The 17,107-nt window shown below is 42.7% G+C and overlaps 1 protein-coding gene across 1 annotated transcript in view; it reads left to right on the forward strand.

Annotated features, from left to right (window-relative positions):
• Positions 1 to 17,107, forward strand: part of LOC138284406 (mucin-2-like) — a 1,072,535-nt gene that overhangs the window by 145,160 nt on the left and 910,268 nt on the right. The window contains exons 6-7 of the mRNA XM_069223143.1: positions 4,750 to 4,856; positions 13,001 to 13,217. Coding sequence (XP_069079244.1) covers positions 4,750 to 4,856; positions 13,001 to 13,217 — 324 coding nt within the window. The remainder of the gene's footprint in view (positions 1 to 4,749; positions 4,857 to 13,000; positions 13,218 to 17,107) is intronic.

The raw sequence follows: 17,107 nt of genomic DNA on the forward strand, positions 1-17,107 counted from the left end.
AGTTCGATGACTTCTCTACTCCTACACTCGGAGTCGCACCTCCGCTATTCTCTAAAATCCTCGCAACCTTTTCACACAATCTGCGGCAATAAGCTGTGCAAGCGCAAAATCCTAACTTCACTCATACCATCACTAGTACCGCCAACGCCGATTCCACACCTCCATTCTCTCCATTCGCAAGCTCCGAGATCCCGGGAAAGTCACGGGGGACTTAGCCCATCATCATTCTCTCAATCTGTGTTACCCAAGAAAAATCTAATTCAACTTCTCGATTGCGGTCCCAAAGGCGAAACCGTTAATTCAACACCATGCACTTTAAGAACGAGGGGTCCCAAAGGGCGTAACCATTAATTCAACACCATGTACTTCTCGACTAAGGGGTCCCAAAGGGCGTAACCGTCCTCTGCTACCATCTACTGATAGAGCGTTCCGACCTAATAATTTACCTGTACCTGGACGCTCTTGGGTCGATGAATCTTTTGACCAAGTGGGGCCTCTCTTCACTCGAGAGTAATCAATTTAATCAAATCAATAATCAATAACGAACATAAGCAATGCCCTGATCAACATAACACCTCACAATTAATCCAGAATACATTTTGACGAAACCATGACCTTTCGGTCATGAATAACCACACCAGTTTATGCAAAGTTAGTGAATTTATTTCCCTATATTAACAAAGCTAGCACAATATAGATGTGTCTCAACACCAAATGATATATGTAAATGAACATTAATAGCTGTCCATAACGACGGAAAAGATGCAATCTATGCAGCATTTGAATAACAATGCCTTCGATGATAGCAACGCAAACTACTAAAACTATAATCTGTAATGAGCTAATGGCATACATTGGTCAGCATAACAAGGTCTCAAATTGCATCGTGCAACAAATGAATCCTCACCTAGCCTCAAATTAGCATCTGCATGTGGGATTTCATGCAAAAACAATTTAGCAACATTAATTTGGAAAACTCCTAACTAGGGCTCTTATCAAAAAATCAGCAGTTGGTTACCTAAAAGAAACACAATGCAATTGTACAATTTCCTTTCATATTTACCAAATTCAATCAGCATTCAAGGAAGTCTTCGTCTCACAGGTACCGGTTTCGATCAGCATGGGTACCGGTTTCGATCAGCATGGGACGGAGCAAAGGGGCAGGGTGGACGGGGCAATTGCCTCACAGCGGCAAGATAAAACTACTACTTCATGCAAAGGGACGAATCAAAGTTAAAGTCTCTAGGGCGAGAATTACTCAAAGTCTCTTTCTCTCGATTAGAGAAAGCATCAAAGTCTCTCAAAATGGCGTCGCAGCAAGATGGGCCATAATAGCTGCAATGTCCTGCAAAATGGCAGGTAATGGCTGGTAAAGTTCGTAATGGCTGCAATGTCAATAATGGCAGGTAATGGCTGTAATGTCTGTATTGGCTGCTTTCTTCTCGTGCACCTGGTTTAAATAGACAACAGTTCAAATCCAGTAGGGTCTTCCATTGGAGGGTTCAGAGGTTGGCTTCAAATTGTCCAATCAAAAACATCAATTTACAAGCTACTACCTAGGCATACATTATCCTTGGAGTCGGGAACGTAAGTTGCAACATATTTTACCAATTAACTCACTTTCAGAGCGTCCATTGTCTGCACCTGCAGATTGACCTTGGAGCAAAGAAGAAGATGCCAGGCTGGCACGAAACCTTAAAGATAAGCATGTGAACCGCTCTCACTGGAAAAGTACAGCTTCAAGCAAGAATACACGTTTATTAGCACATTGGAAAAATACGAGCATCTAAACCGTGAGACACGGCAACTAGGCCAAAGCCTCCACTAAAGTTATGCTAAGCTAAAACATTTCTAACAAGCAAATCATGGCACACGTTTACGATTTTGTCAAACTAGCACAATTCTAATACATCACGTTATATAAAGCACGCTTATAAATGTTGGCAAACTACTCTGAGGGCACATTTGTCCCCGTACAACCTTATTTAGTTCGATTAAAGTCACACTTGATTATTGCTACACTACGTTTAAGCGCTAATAAATGTAAAACCTTCATTTCAGCGTCATCACACTCAAACCTGGCTGCCGGTACAACAGAGCTAACGCGTGGCTCACCTGCTTCACATGCTCGGTGTAATGCAGGTACCTTGAAAACAGGCTCTGGCATACCTGAGCCACAATCCATATCGAACACAACTAGCTGCCTCTAATGCCGCCATCAATGCCACCACACATGCAAGTGTAAACTGTGAGTGACCCGAAAGGGTCAACAAGAATGGCAAAGCATAACAGGATACCCACGCCATTCAATCCCTGACACCTCTATCTGTGGCCCATGCAGCAAACGTCACCACGGTGACTACGTTGGGGGTTACAGCAAAAGCTAGAATGCTAACTCAGCCACTAAAATAAATCGGGGCAAATGTCTTCAAAATTCAGCCTTTCCCCCGAGCAGCAAGGTACAATTGCAGAGCAAAATTAGTTTCAGATAAATTGCTTTGTAAACAAGCGATGTGCAGGCGAAACTTCATAAAAAGAGTTTCACAAAAGCAGATGAAAACAGTACTTTGGCCTCGGGACACTGATAAGAGCAAACACATGAGGAACAAGCATCGGTAAATGCAGTAAAAATATGCTACAACCAATAGAAACGGAAGAAAAGCAAGTGACAGGAACCAATGAAAAGGAAGGGCAGAATCTAAACCCCTTTCAAGATGTATACTGAATGCAATAGATTTCACAAGCACAGCACAAGCGCCGTGCATGCAAAACCTAAAAATTACATCAGGACTTTTACCCTAAATAGTGGGGACAGTGTGAGGTCTTTAGAATGACGGCACAAAGACCATCATACCATTGGTCTAAGGTTTCCACTGGCAGAGTAGGTGGTAACATGATGATCTGTAGTCTCTAAATATAGTGAGCAAGCTCTGATTTTGGAGACTAGAATACCCTGTCAACCAAACTCAAAATAACCCCCAAAGGTCTCATTAAATAATTGTATTTAAAGATTTTAAAAAGCAGGTTACATAACAAAGCTTAAAAGTCAATCATTAAGCAGGACACTTCAAACAATAACAAAGTTAAACTTTCCATTCATAAGTTGGAATTGCTATTTTTACCACATCTTCTAAGTAACTTCTACATTTGCAGTGTTGCAGCTATCATTGTGGCAGCCGGTTCAATGCCCCAGGGCCCAGAGGCGGGAGGGGACTCAGTTTGCCCTCTGCCAGATTATATTATTTCAGAGGCTGCCAGTTCTGATTTTTCTTTATAGACAGTGCATGACAGGAACTTTACTATATTTACTTTGCAGAGGGAGAGGTACAGAAAGACTACAGGGGTAAGGAGCCAATAAAGAAGAGATAGGAAAGGGATTAAAGAAAATGAGACTATGAAAGAGCAAGGAAGAGAACAGGAAAAGGTAACAGAATTGGAAAAGGAAACATGATTCAACAAGAAAGAGAAAATAAATAAGAATGAGCAAACAGGAAAAAGGGCAAGGAAGAAAAATGAAACGTAAATGAGCATAGGAGGAAGAAAGGACATGAGAGGTGAGGGACAGAAGATGAGAAAGAGAGAGACCGAGGAAGAGGAGAGAGAAAAATATATTAAAAGAATGAAGGAGAGGAGAGCGGGTAGAAGTAGGGAGGTGAGAAAGAAAGACAGGTAGAATAAGGGACTTGTAAATTACATTAGTGTAGAAGGTGCAGTGAAATCAGGGTCCAGGGATGCGATGGGCACGTTGCGCCTCATTTATAGAAGTCTTTTAATGCCAGCTGGTGCCTCTAGTTTCATTGTTTGCACCAGGGCCCATAACCCCCTAGGCTTTGGGACTGCTTCCTAAAAAGGCATTTCTGACCGATCCTTATTTCGATCATTGAATATTCACTAAAATCAAATGCGTAACAGGAAGGACTACTGTGTCTTCTGACGACCTTTTTAAAATGTCCGTACTTTGTCATGATACCACACCATTTATTCTTTGCTGTTCTTCTATTTAAATGCACTGCAGGATTAACTAATTAAAATAAAAACCTAACTTGATATAAGAAAATGTATCTTCAACTTCTTTATCAAGCAATGCTTTGTTAGAGCAGTGAACCAAAGGCAAAAATGTTTGGTACCCAGTTACCAGCTCATGATTTTTACCGAGGAGCCCAGGAGTCTGCAATTAGCTCATGTATCACGGGTTAGTATCTAACCATTCTAAAGAGAATGTTGCCATTTCATTTTCTGTTGTCAGCAGGGCAGTAGCTCCAGGGGAGTTTGTGGGTTGTGATACCCCCCTAAAAAATCTATTCTGCAGTATATAGTTGGGTACAAGTGCCTTTAGTCGGGTATTGTGAAGTGTCTGTCGGTTTTCAGCAGGGATGTTTACATGCCCACACCGCCAAAAACACACACACACTCACTTGTCTATATTTTGAAGGCCATAAAAAATGTTGATTAGATAAAAAAATATTCTGTTTTAAGTACACGTAACAATTGCATTCCTCTCTTTCCACCACCCCTTAAGCCCCCTGAGCTTCTCACATAATGTGTTTTAACACAATGTTCCAGCATGATTGTTGGGAAATCTGAAGCTTACTCTCCCAATCATACTGACCAAGCTACGCCCCTGGTGGTCAGAAGATGGCCAGAAGGGTTGTTGCATTGTACATGCAGTATTGGACACAATATAAACAACAGTTGAATTTGAGGAAGAAGTACAAAAACTTAAAGCAGACTTGTTTTGCAATTCCACAGATATCCATCTAACTCCCATACAGTTTGGGAATTTGCAGAAGATGGATGGACCAACAGAACAGTGTGAAGATACAAGTGAAGAAACACAGAACAATTGCACAAATTTAGTGAGTACAAATGTTTCTCGTCTATTTCTTTACAGACTGTGCCTAACATTCTGTTGCAATTATTCACGGTGGCTATTTGCAATTCTAGGCATGTGTGGGGTAATTCGGTTAACATGTTGGTCCCTGAAAGCATCTCACAATGGAAATATTAAAAGACGATGACAAAATGATGCATGCCAACTATTTTTTTGAAACGGGGAGAAAATAAAGTATACTACTGAAAACCATTGGTTGATATTGGTTGATTGGTTGATATTTTTCGATGCTAGGTGGCCAGATTAGAAGGGTATGTTGGGCTGTGCCTCACAAGAGTAATAATGGAAGAGCTACATTTCAGTAGAGAGGTCGACTACACTCACATTGCTGCGTCTGGCAGTAGGAATGAAGCAGAACAATTGGTACAAAAAGAAAGTCATCCACATATAACTGTAAATCCACACCCACCCTACCAACCCACACTCGAAACACACACACATACACACGTACATATGAAAGTGTGACCTTCTATATGAATGCAATCTTTAATGTGAATTATACTCTGCAATCAGGAAATTTTGGGAGTGTCTAACATTTTCATGAACCAAGATGTGTAGGGCGTGTATAAAAGCTGTTGTTTTCATCCAAGCAAACAGCGGAGAATCTTCCCTTCTCCCTCTTTCTCCCCTAGCCTTATTATGGCAAATGCCCTTTCTGCAAGCCATGATAGATTAATCTAGTTCCATCTTTGCTGGCTGATCCTTGCCGTATCTTCACAAATAATGAACATTCAGAATGCACCTGCTACCTCTATTTTGGGCTTACCCAAAGAGTTACTGTGAGAAATGCATTTCTGCGAGTCAGTATGGATTGCTGCATTTCATATTTCGTGGCTGCTCCTCATAGGATATTCGCAAATTACTGCACATTCAGAATGCTACTGGTAGAGATTCCTTTGGGCTCAAAAAGTCGAACCTGTTGCCACAGTACCTGTGTAGCCTGCAGTGGCTCCCAATCCACAAAGTAATCGATTTCATTTTACTATGTTTTACGATCTATCATTCTGTCTGGCTACGTTTTTTAGTAATGTATGAATTGCAATCTAACTGATTCCTCCGCTTCATTGCTACTAACAATAGCAGTCCTCAATCATTGTGGACATCATTGGCATTATGCTATCCATCCCAGTGAAAAGTCTTAATGTACTGGTTGGTGGTTATTCTGCTATGGGGGTAATCCCTTCACGGTATGGTTATTCTTCGTCTATTATGTGCAGCCTTGGCACAGTGGTCATCATGAGCATGTTGGTTGCTTTGGAAATGTTAGCATGAAGGTGGTATGTAATGCCAGTCATACTGCCGATTGTCCTTCCGGCATAATAATGATACATCATAACATGAAAAAAGAAACAAAAGAAGAAAAAAAACACAGGAGAAGCCCGTCAACCCAGTTGAGATCCAGGTTCAAAGGGGGATCTACAACATTGTCTCAACAGGTATAACTTGCAACCCCAAGTTGAAACATAATGAATAAGAATACCACGGGAGAGCACTCGTGATATTGTTTATGTCTATAATATTACATTTCAAGACAAAAAGAGATATAGCAGCATCAACATTTCTCAAAAGTAAGTGGCGTGAGTCATACAACTTGTGCACATAGTGCTTTTAAATCACTGCACATGAACGGCGTATGTAAAACACAACAAGAAGCAGAATAGAACGGAGCATGGGCTAGACAAATATATGCATACCCGATTCCAATACATGCGATGGATGTTTTAAAAACTGATTAATGAACCACATGTAATAGATCAAGAGAGGCCCATTTTACGGGTGTCAGATGGCAACGTCTCGACCCTAGTTTATTTTAGGGTCATCATTAGGACAGTAAAATGTTGAGAATGCAGTGCTGGAGGCTAATCCAAAAAAAGGTTCTCTTGAGGGCCAAGTAATCAATCCAACCACCAGAATCAATCAACAATTTGCTCCTAAGGGCACCTGACAAGGAGAGGAACCGAGTGGTTATTAGACAAGGCACACAGTTCTAATGTCGTCCGAATGTAATTCCTGAGTCTATATAAAAGTATCCATTGTAGACCATGGCTGTCACGTACACAAATCGAGCACCTACTTTCAATTAATTAATTAAATAGTGCCATTGCCAATACTCAATACTATGCATAGACAAAAGGCACGGGAAGCAATTAGGATAGCGAGCCAGTCGCTGGTACCACTGTTGAGTGGATCGGGAGGAGAAAACCACTTTAGCCAGCTACCAATGCCCCCCGATTAATAACATGCAGCATAATGTGGCCCTTCTGACAAATGGTGGCCAATTCTGGCATTCCTGTCTTCTGATCATGATACATAGTGAATCTCTCCAGAAAAGCAGGGTACTTGATGAAATCGTAAAGTGTATATTTGTGGAACAAATTAATTTTTCCTAAACCTGAAAGCTGGTATTCGTTAGACAATAGTTATTTACAAGCAATGAAAAACGTTTGTGTTGGAAAATTGCATTTACTTCCCGAAAATAAAAATCTGGTATTTGGAGTTAAAAGTGGTGTATCTTTGGTGTTAGACCTGAGAGCCTTAGGGTGGTCTTTCCCCCAATTTTTTGTCTACCTCCTCCATTTTTCTGACCTCATGTTTGCTGGTATTAGGACTCTGTGCACTTTACCACTGCTAACCAGTGCCAAAGTAGTTGCACTGTCTCCCCTAAATTGGTGTATACCCAATTGGCATATTTAATTTACTTATGAGTCCCTACTAAAGTGGTACTACATGTACCCAGGGCTTGTAAATAAATGCTACTAGTGGGCCTACAGCACTGATTGTGCCGCTGATATAAAAATCCCTTTAACCATGTCTCAGGTCTGCCATTGCAGAGTCTGTATGTGCAGTTTTACAGTGCAATGCCGACCTAACAAAACAGCCCTCTTGCTAGGTCCAAACATTCTCTTTGTAGGATTGAGTGCACAAGCGCACCGTCCCTGTTTTAATCGCTCTTTGGGCTTTTAACCACGCCCCTGTCATGCCTGTCACCTTCATTGGTTCGTGGGCATGCCTTTTAAAATCTGCTTGACTTCATTAGTGAAAGGCATGAATATGCCATGCCTTTTCCAGTGTTTAGCCCTCCTAGAGCACACCGGCCAACTACTGAAAACATACAAGGCTCCATGTTTTCAGCCTGGTTTCTGCACTACTTTATCTTTGTATTTTTCACACAATGTGATCGCGCTGGGTCTTACATAGCACAATCACGCTAGTTTTTTTTCTTTCAATTTTTTTGGCAAAAAAATTCAAGAGTTTACAAAGCTAATAGCTCTAACTAGAGCAAATGCGAGGACCGTTGTTTTGCAAATGCTTGTTTAGACCTATATGCCGCCCCTACGGTAAGCCCCAAACAACCCAGAGAGCATGGTGCAAAGTATTTAGAAAGCAGGACATGTACTTTTAAGATTCATATATATTCTGGTTGTAAAAAACTCTCAAAGTCGTTTTTCACCACTGCAGGGCCCATCTCTTCAATAGGATGACATGGGGGTTACCTAATTACATTTTATAACTGTAATTCACAGTCAGGATTAGATGAACTTTTTGAGTTTGAGTTCTCTAGCAGCAGGTGAAGCCTCTGGGGATCACCTAATCTACTGGGAGAATATTCTCTTATATAGAGAGACTAAGGCTGCTTGTATTGGGGCAACCCATGTGCTGGTGCCCCCCCCCCCCAGTGTTACAGGGCCTTCCTACTGGGTTTGGCTCACATTATACCCCTGGCAGGACATCTGGGACGAGACAAGATCTTCACCAGGCTTGTCTGCCACTTCTATTGGCCCTGAATGAAGACAGCCTCAGTTGCATTCTGCAGGTCCTGTCCCACCTCCCAGGCCAGTGGGAAATCAGGCAACAAGCTAAGCTCTCTCCTGATCCCATTGCCAGTCATTGGTACCTACTTTGAAAGGGTTTGCATCAACATCATTGGACCCCTGAACCCCAATGTAGTGTCATGCGAGTTTTATGACGGAAGCTTTTGGCTTTAAACGGACTCCATAGCAGTGTGATGTAGTTGTTAGAGCAGAATGCAATTAAAGCTTGGCTTAGAATGTTAAGTTCACAGTTACACACAGAAGAATAAAGATGTGTAATATTCAGCTCCCTGTGTGGCATTGTCATTTGCTGGTACCAAGGCTGGGGAGGACGCTAAAGCCAAGACCGCTTTAGGCATCTGGTTCGTCCTGGTCTTTGAGGGCTATGCTGCCCGCTATCCAGTGGTGACTAGCGCTCTGATGGAGATCTTAACCTAGGTTGGTGTCCCCTAAGTCTGACAGAGGCACTAACCTCATGTCTGCATACATGAAGTCCATGTGGGATGAGAGTAATGCAATTTACAAGTTCACCACACCTTACCACTCCCAAATCATTGGTCTTGTGGAGAGATTTGACAATACCTTGCAGGGCATGATTATGGGCCTACCTGGAGAAGTGTGGCACCATGGTTAGAGTGGCAGACCCTGATGCAGAGATCTGGCCTAGTACCAGGGTTCAATTCCCGCCTCGGTGGGTCTTGGGCTCAATTCTCTTGGATCAGATAATTCTCGCCTCGGTGCCTAATCTAATTAATGGGTCCCACTCTGTAACTCTGGGCAATAGCTTGCTTAATCTCCACACTGACCCTGACAGTGCTTGGATGCCTGGCTTCACCCTGGGGGTTGCTTAGGAGTGGTCATCTCACAGGAAAAAGCCAGGAGGGGTTCCACAGTTCCTTGAGACCCTAACGGGTGAGTAGTGTGCTATACAAATGCGAAGTTTATGTTTACGTTTTACCTGGGGCCATGAGGTGTAAGTGGGATGTCTCCTTTGCCTACAGGTAAGTGTCACAGAAAGGAATATGGTTCAGCTCTTTAGAACTCCTCTATGGCCACCCTGTTAGGGAACCTCTAAGCCTTGTCAAGCAGAGGTGGGAGCAAGCTCCAGGGGAACCCACTCAGGATGTGGTCAGCTACATGCTGGTCATCCACAACAAGATGCACTTGTTCTTGAAGAAGGCAAAAAGCAGCCTTGAGGCCAACCAGGAAGTCATGAAACTCAGCTAGGACAAGATGGCCAATCTGGTAGAGTTTCAGTCTGGTCAGGAGGTATGGGTCTTTGAGCCAGTAGAGCTCAGAGCTTTCTAGGACAGCTGAAGTATGGAAGGGGGATTCACCTACTTGGTAGGTTGCCAGACCCCTAGAAACACCCTAAGATTGTTCCATTTTAACAGATTGAAACCTCACTCCGATAAGTCATAAATGAGCATTCTCCTAATGAGAGATGACAGAGTACAAGAGGACATGGAACCTCTCCCTGACCTTCTCTCCGCACAGGAAGACAAGGGTTCTTTTCCTCCCTGGCCCAGAGCAGCAGAGCAACTATTACCAGTTTATGGGACAGTTTGCCCCTCTGTTCTCTCTCATCCCTGGACTCAAACACCAGTGCCTCATGACACAGGAGGCATCCCCCCTGTGAAGAGCAACGTTTAAAGTTTGTCAGTTAAGGTGAGAGACATTATTAAGGAGGCGGTCTCCATGATGCTGGTGTTAGGAGTGATTAAACACTCCAGTAGCCCCTAGTTCAGCCCTGTGGTGCTGGCATCAAAGGCTGCCCCACAGTTTGGCAGTTAAGAACTCAGGTTCTGTGTGGAACTACTGTGGACTCAATTCCATCACCAAGATGGATGGACACTCCATCCCCTGAGCTGATAAGATCATCAACAGCCTGGGCACTGCCAAGTACATCAATATGTTTGATTTGGCATCAGAGTACTGGACAGTTGCTCTGACTGAAGGGGCTAAAGAGAGGTCAGCATTATCAACCCTAGAGGGCCATTTCCGATTTTGGGTGATGCCCTTTGGTTTGAAGAATCCCCCTGCTACCTTCCAGAGGTTGGTGAACATGGTCCTGGCTGGAAAGGAGGTCTTTTGGGCCACCTACCTAGATGATATTATAGTCTACAGTTCCAGCTGGAAGGAACACCTGCAACATCTCATTGAGGTGCTTCAGGCCTTGCAACAGGCCTGATCATCAAGGCCTGTAGGCGTCAGATTGAGAAAGGGTTCTGTGGTGTACCTGGAACGCTTGGTGGATGGGGACAAGGTACAGCCCCTCCAGGCCAACATTGAGATTATCATGGCCTTGAAACCCCTATAAAACGAATACATTAATGGGCCTGCTGCACTGACCGTGCCGCCCACTTACTTTGCCTGTTAACCATGTTTCAGGCCTGGCATTTCAGAGCCTGTATGTGCCATTTTACAGAGCCATGTCAACCTGGCAAAATAACCCTTTTGTCAGGCCCAAACAGTCCATTTTTATACATAAAAGTCACCCCTAAGGTAGGCCTTAAACAACCCAGAGGGAAGGCTGCAATGTATTTAAAAGGCAGGACACGTACTTTTAAGTTTTTACATGTCCAGGTAGTGAAAACACCCAAAGTAATTTTTCACTACTGCAAGGCCTATCTCTTCCATAGAATAACATTGGAATTACCTTATTAGATCTTATAAGAGTAATTTCCAAACTAGACGAGATAACCATTTCATGTTTGGTTTCATGATTTAAAATCACAACTTATGGTGAAGTCATATTTTAACTTGTAATTCTGAAAATGCCACTTTTAGAAAGTTGGAATTTTCTTACTCTAGCCATTTTATGCCTGCTGCCTGTCTCTGATCACTTGTCTGGGGAAGGGGGTGGTGTGGCAGCCGGGCTTTGTGTATTCCCTCTTACAGCCACACACAATTGGAGCTTACTTGTGAGTTGATGGGCCAACCTGGCAGAATGGGAGGGATGAGATGGGAACAACTTCAATTACACCTGAATAGGCTGTGCCCTGTCCCCACACAAAGGGCTGCATAACCCCCTGCAGTGAATCTGGAGCTAGGACAAGAAGGGTAGGACCTCTGTGTACTTCAAAGACCTGTCTCTGAAGTCTCCCCACTTTGAAGGCCCAGCTGGTTATAGGTACTGGATGTATGAGACCACCAACTTAGTACACTTCTAGACCTGTGACTACTCTGCCAGGAAGGACTGCCACTCTGTTGGGCTGTTGATATAGAAGTGTGCACGTGTGTTTATTACAGGAATTCACAAGTTCACAAAGCATTTGCTTAAATATTTCAAATTTCAAAGCTAGCAATTTTGTTTTAAACCAACGAGGTTTTGGTTGCCATTTGCAACAACAGTAAACACTTTCCCACTCCCCACTCCCCACACCTTTCTATGAATGTTAGTCTCCCCTCCCTATCGGGCAAAATTTGTTTACACAAAATGGAGCCACACCGACCTGAGAGTGCCAGCTGTACACACTCACAGCTACCTTTCCTCTGCCCACTCCCTTCTACACCATCTCTTTGATACAGTTTCCATTGGCAGATGTCCCACCCTCCATGAGTAGGATATTCTGTGGCTAGAACTCAGTCCACTGTTTAGGTTGTGTGTATAATCTACAAGAAGCTAGGAGAAGTTAGGAAGCTTTGCCCACCTTTAACAAGTCAGGTATTCTGACTATGCAGTTAAAAACAAAACCTTTGCCCAAAACTTGTGGATACTACATCATTCTTAACAAAAAATGTGCATTCTATATAGACTAAATATCCTCTGACTTCCTACTCTCTCTCTGTACAAGGTTCCTTCCTTCTTTAGACTGGCCACATGTATTATGGCACTCATGAGTGTATGAAGTAGTTCTTCTGCAGTACTACTTCACATACTCATAAATGCCTTTGACAATTGATCCCAGGGTTATGGTGATGGATTGCAGTGCCATTCTAGTCTACAACTTTAATTGAATGATGTCCTATTTTTAAATAACTGTTGATATAATCACAGCCAGCCTCGTTTAGTGTTTTACTCATTATGATTTGCCATTAAGAATATTTTTACAGAACTTGGTGCATTAAAATGAAACATAGCTTTGGTCCACATTTTTCCCTCAGAATACATACGAATATCCAATTCTGCTCAAATACGTCTCGCTCTCAGGTTCCAGAATTCAATGTAGTGTCAACCAGAAATGAGTCTTATAAAGTGATGTGCTAGGTAATTAAGATTTTATATCTGAAATAATAGACATCAAATCGGAGTTACAGTTCAAAAGGCTGTCTTTCTGTATTTCACTCTGAACAGGAGCATGTTTGTACAGACATATGGAGTGACCCTGCATTTGACACATGCCAAAAACTGGTTGGAGCCGGCCCATATATCGAAGCCTGTAGCCAAGACCTGTGTCACTGTGCAGGTGAAGTCGTCTCTTTCTGCCTCTGTGCCACTGTGGCAGAATACTCACGGCAGTGTTCGCATGCGAGTGGGAGACCTAAGAATTGGAGACGGCCAGATCTATGTTGTAAGTTTCTGTTAGACTGAATATTAACTGTGTGAACTGCTTGGAAACCTCAGTCATGTAAAATATATTGTGAGGTGGTACAAACACATCACGTTCAGATCTATACCGTATAAAATTAAGTTCCACTGTTTATTAGATGCTTCCGATTGAGCAGAAACATATTTGACTTCATGATTTAAATGAGCTGGTTTGTATAACCCATCAGGCTGCGCTTCATTTGTGAAAAAAATATAAGTGCTGATGCCCAAAGTTTTGTTCAGAAGCCCGAGGCCAGAGCATTGGAAGATAGGGGTGATGAATACTATGGCTGCATAGTCTTGATTCCTTCTCATGTCTCTTTAATCCACCACCAGTCACTCCCTGTCTCTTTATCTTACTCTTGCAGACTAGTTTCTATCCCTGCTTTCTCCCTTTGCCACTAGTTTTCTGTTTTTCTCTTCCTTCTTTTTTCGCCTTTTCTGTTTTTCTCTCTTTCTCCGTATTAAAATTGGTTGCAGAAAAGTAAGTGCTGGTGCCCAAAAATGAGTGCCGGTGGGCCCCACTTTCAACCACTTGCTCACATTATGCACTGCCATCAGGGATATAAATCATAATGGCCACTGCATACACTCACAAAGCATTGATTTCATCTGGAGATGAGTTTACTGACCCCAGCTACCCTTTCGACCCTCCCAGTATACAGCCCTGCTGTCTTTTGACCTTCAGGGCCCTGCCTTGAGCTATCCTTTTCGCAAACTTGCATTAACCTTACTCCTATATCTTCTGTTGTTCTTCTGCATTGTCCTCTGTAGTACACAGCTGCTTTGTTTTGTAGCTAAGTTGTTAATTTGTGTCTGACCCCTGCTCCTACATGCAGGCACACTAATTTTCTGCGTTCACCTGTTCTTTAAACCAGCCATTGGGTGAAATGGTTGTGTGCACAAAGGTGTTTTCCCCTGAACCATTTTCTGACTGAGTGATAAAAGTATACATCATTTCAATAGCTTCCCTAGTAGAACCATGTAGGATGGGGTCAAAAGCCAGCCGAATACCCTTGAATAACCAACTTGTAATGATTTCTGTAATGATTGCGTCAAAAAAGAATATATTGAAACAGTAAAGGGTTTGTGAAGAGCAAAAAACAGAAGTATAGAAAATGGAAATTGAGAGAACTAAGAATGGCAAAGCACCCAGGGAGACGTTCTGTCATTTATTCTCTGGATTTTGCCAAAAGCCTCTAGTGGGTAGTGGGAGCACTTAAACCTTTCTGTATCAGATGGATTATGAATGAACTAAGGCAGTGCTTCCTAAACGTTTTAGGGTCGTGACCCAGTTTTTTAGAATGACAAACATTTGCAACTCACCTAGCTCTAATAGACTTGAGGGGACAATTTTTTGAATGTAAGTGAAACATTGTGTGGCAGTGCATTCATTTATAGACTGTACATTTTCCATTGAAATGGCCACTAAATATGCACAGGCACTGAGTTGTATCGATAAAACTATATTGCACACAAATGGTAACATGTGGAAATTAGGTTTTACTAAATGTTTATCACTTGTGCATCACCATATAAATTATTTCGAGTTGTTTTGATTCTAATAAAATCTTTGTTTCCATCAGACTGCAAAATTAGGAACAAATGTGCCACATATTTGTTTTTTAAACTCTACATGTGTAGGGTTTATGTACAAGTATTTACATTCTGTTGTGTATTTCTAAGGAACAACATCCTACAGTCTTTCCTTTCATTATCCCTGTACCCCTGCACGATTATCACCTAATTAACTCTACTTTTCGTTCAATGACTGTAAAGTGAGAAGAATGTGTAAATACCAGCCCTAATTTTACAAAAAATAAGCAGCAATTTGTCAGAAGACATGGCTTGGCGTTTCACCTCTGTGTATGAAGCGGCAAATTTAATACAATAAATATAGTATTTAAAGGCATCTTTATTTATTGCTTGGTAGACTCCCACTGTTTGGGAAATGCTGAACTGGGGACAGATAAACTGTTGTTACGAACACACAGTTTTTCCTGCCTATTCCAGATTGGAGTGGGTTGGATAAAAGAAATACTTAATCTTATTACCATTGAGCACCTTACCTGGAAGGTATAACCCACTCACAAGCATTGGTTATTTCCTTTTCTTTATATGTTAAGGTTGATATTCAAGCAATTTATCAATAGAGACAGAATGGTTAATTTTTAAAACAAAATTTTTTCAGGAATCTTTTCATTGTTATTTCAATTATATCATAACAGTCTGATTGTATAATAATATTTGCACAGTAGACAGTTACATCTGTTATACGTTTCGCAAATTCACAGGTAGTACCAACAATAATCAGTGTATTTACAATAACGTCAGTTAGGGAAAAGGATGAATTATCCAAACTTATGCAACACATTGTACAGGCAGCAGGATTTGTCTGAGCCTAAGTATAGGCATTTCGTATGATAGGGAATCGGGTCTCCTGGTTCAAACACAGAGTACTAGTCAATCCGCCACTCTTTTCGCTTTTCCATTTAAGTATGTATACAGTTGCAAAGTTATTTATGAATGGTGATCCTGGATTAATAATGAATAAAAACAATAACATTCTTGAACAATGGAGTACCCTATCTTCAAATATTTGCTAAAAGTAATGCTGTGCCTTCTAGCGTGTGGAGTCCCCTCAGTGTTGCATGCATGCGTTGGTGTACATTGAGCTGTGTTTGAGCCCAGGTGCTTAGTGACTACTTTGCCTTGATTTGGCTGATTAGGATGAGGGTGGAATGCTTAGTAAGCGTGTCGGTAACCTTCTCATAGTCTTTCCAGTGTTTGATAAGCGTTGGGCTCTCTTAAATGCTAGTTTATCTCCACTGAGGTGGAGTCTGTTTCTGAAGTTTGTAAGTGTATCAGCATCGCATCCCAGCTGTCTGATAGTGGGTATTTGAGCAGGATGAGTGCATCCTCCCTCCTCAGTGCAACCCCCTCGGCACCCACCCAGATCGTAAATGATCATTTCCAGGCAGATAGATTGGGAGCCTCTGCAGACTTCCATCTGCGAGTTATCAGTCGTTTAGCTGTTACAAATCCTAAATCTAAAAATCTGCAGTGGCCCTGTGATGCAGGCCCCTAGGAAATAAACCCAACATGCAGATCTCCCATGTGGGCGGCATGGCGCGCGCTGTGTATGCTGCTAAACAAGCGACCACTGCTCCCCAGTGGCCATGCAAGGAGGGGCAGAACCATAGCATGTGTAGGAGATCTGCATTTAAATATTTGCAACGGGGCAAGCTGCGTCACAGCGAAGGAAATATCTATTAATGCGAGCTGGCGTAAGGTATGCCCTATGTATTGTATGAGTCTAAATCTGGAGTTGCGGGGTATAGTGGTGTGACTAGAGATGACAGATGTCCACTGCTGGTCCGTGAAGGGCATGGCTGAGTCACATTCCCAGGCCGTGCGCAGCGCATTATGCTCATGCACCAAGTGAGCTCGGATCGCTTCCGTGAGCCACCTGATCAGATGTCTGCCCCGTCCCATTACCTGTATATATTGTGTTAGTAGATGGGTTGGGAGGGCAGTTGTTAAGTCTCCTCATCCACTAGATAAAGAGCGCAGTAGTGAGTTATATAGTAGAAACTGTCCCACCGGGAGGCCCGTGTCAGCGACCGGAGTAGTGAACGGGATCAGCTTGCGTTCACTGTACAGATCACCTAATGTGTGCAGATCCGCAGTGAGCCACGCCCTAAGTTCCGCCCCAGACACGGCTCCGGACCCACGAGGTGTGCCCAATAGTGCCAGCGCCGGGGCAAACGGGACAGTCCCCCTCGTGAGTCGCAAGGACCTGCGATAACAGTTATGGGCCACTTTGAGGAGAAGCTCCTCCGGCGGCGCAGAGCGCGTAAGTGGGTGGAACAG

The sequence above is a fragment of the Pleurodeles waltl genome, chromosome 3_1, assembly GCF_031143425.1.
Source record: "Pleurodeles waltl isolate 20211129_DDA chromosome 3_1, aPleWal1.hap1.20221129, whole genome shotgun sequence".
NCBI classification, from domain to species: domain Eukaryota; kingdom Metazoa; phylum Chordata; class Amphibia; order Caudata; family Salamandridae; genus Pleurodeles; species Pleurodeles waltl.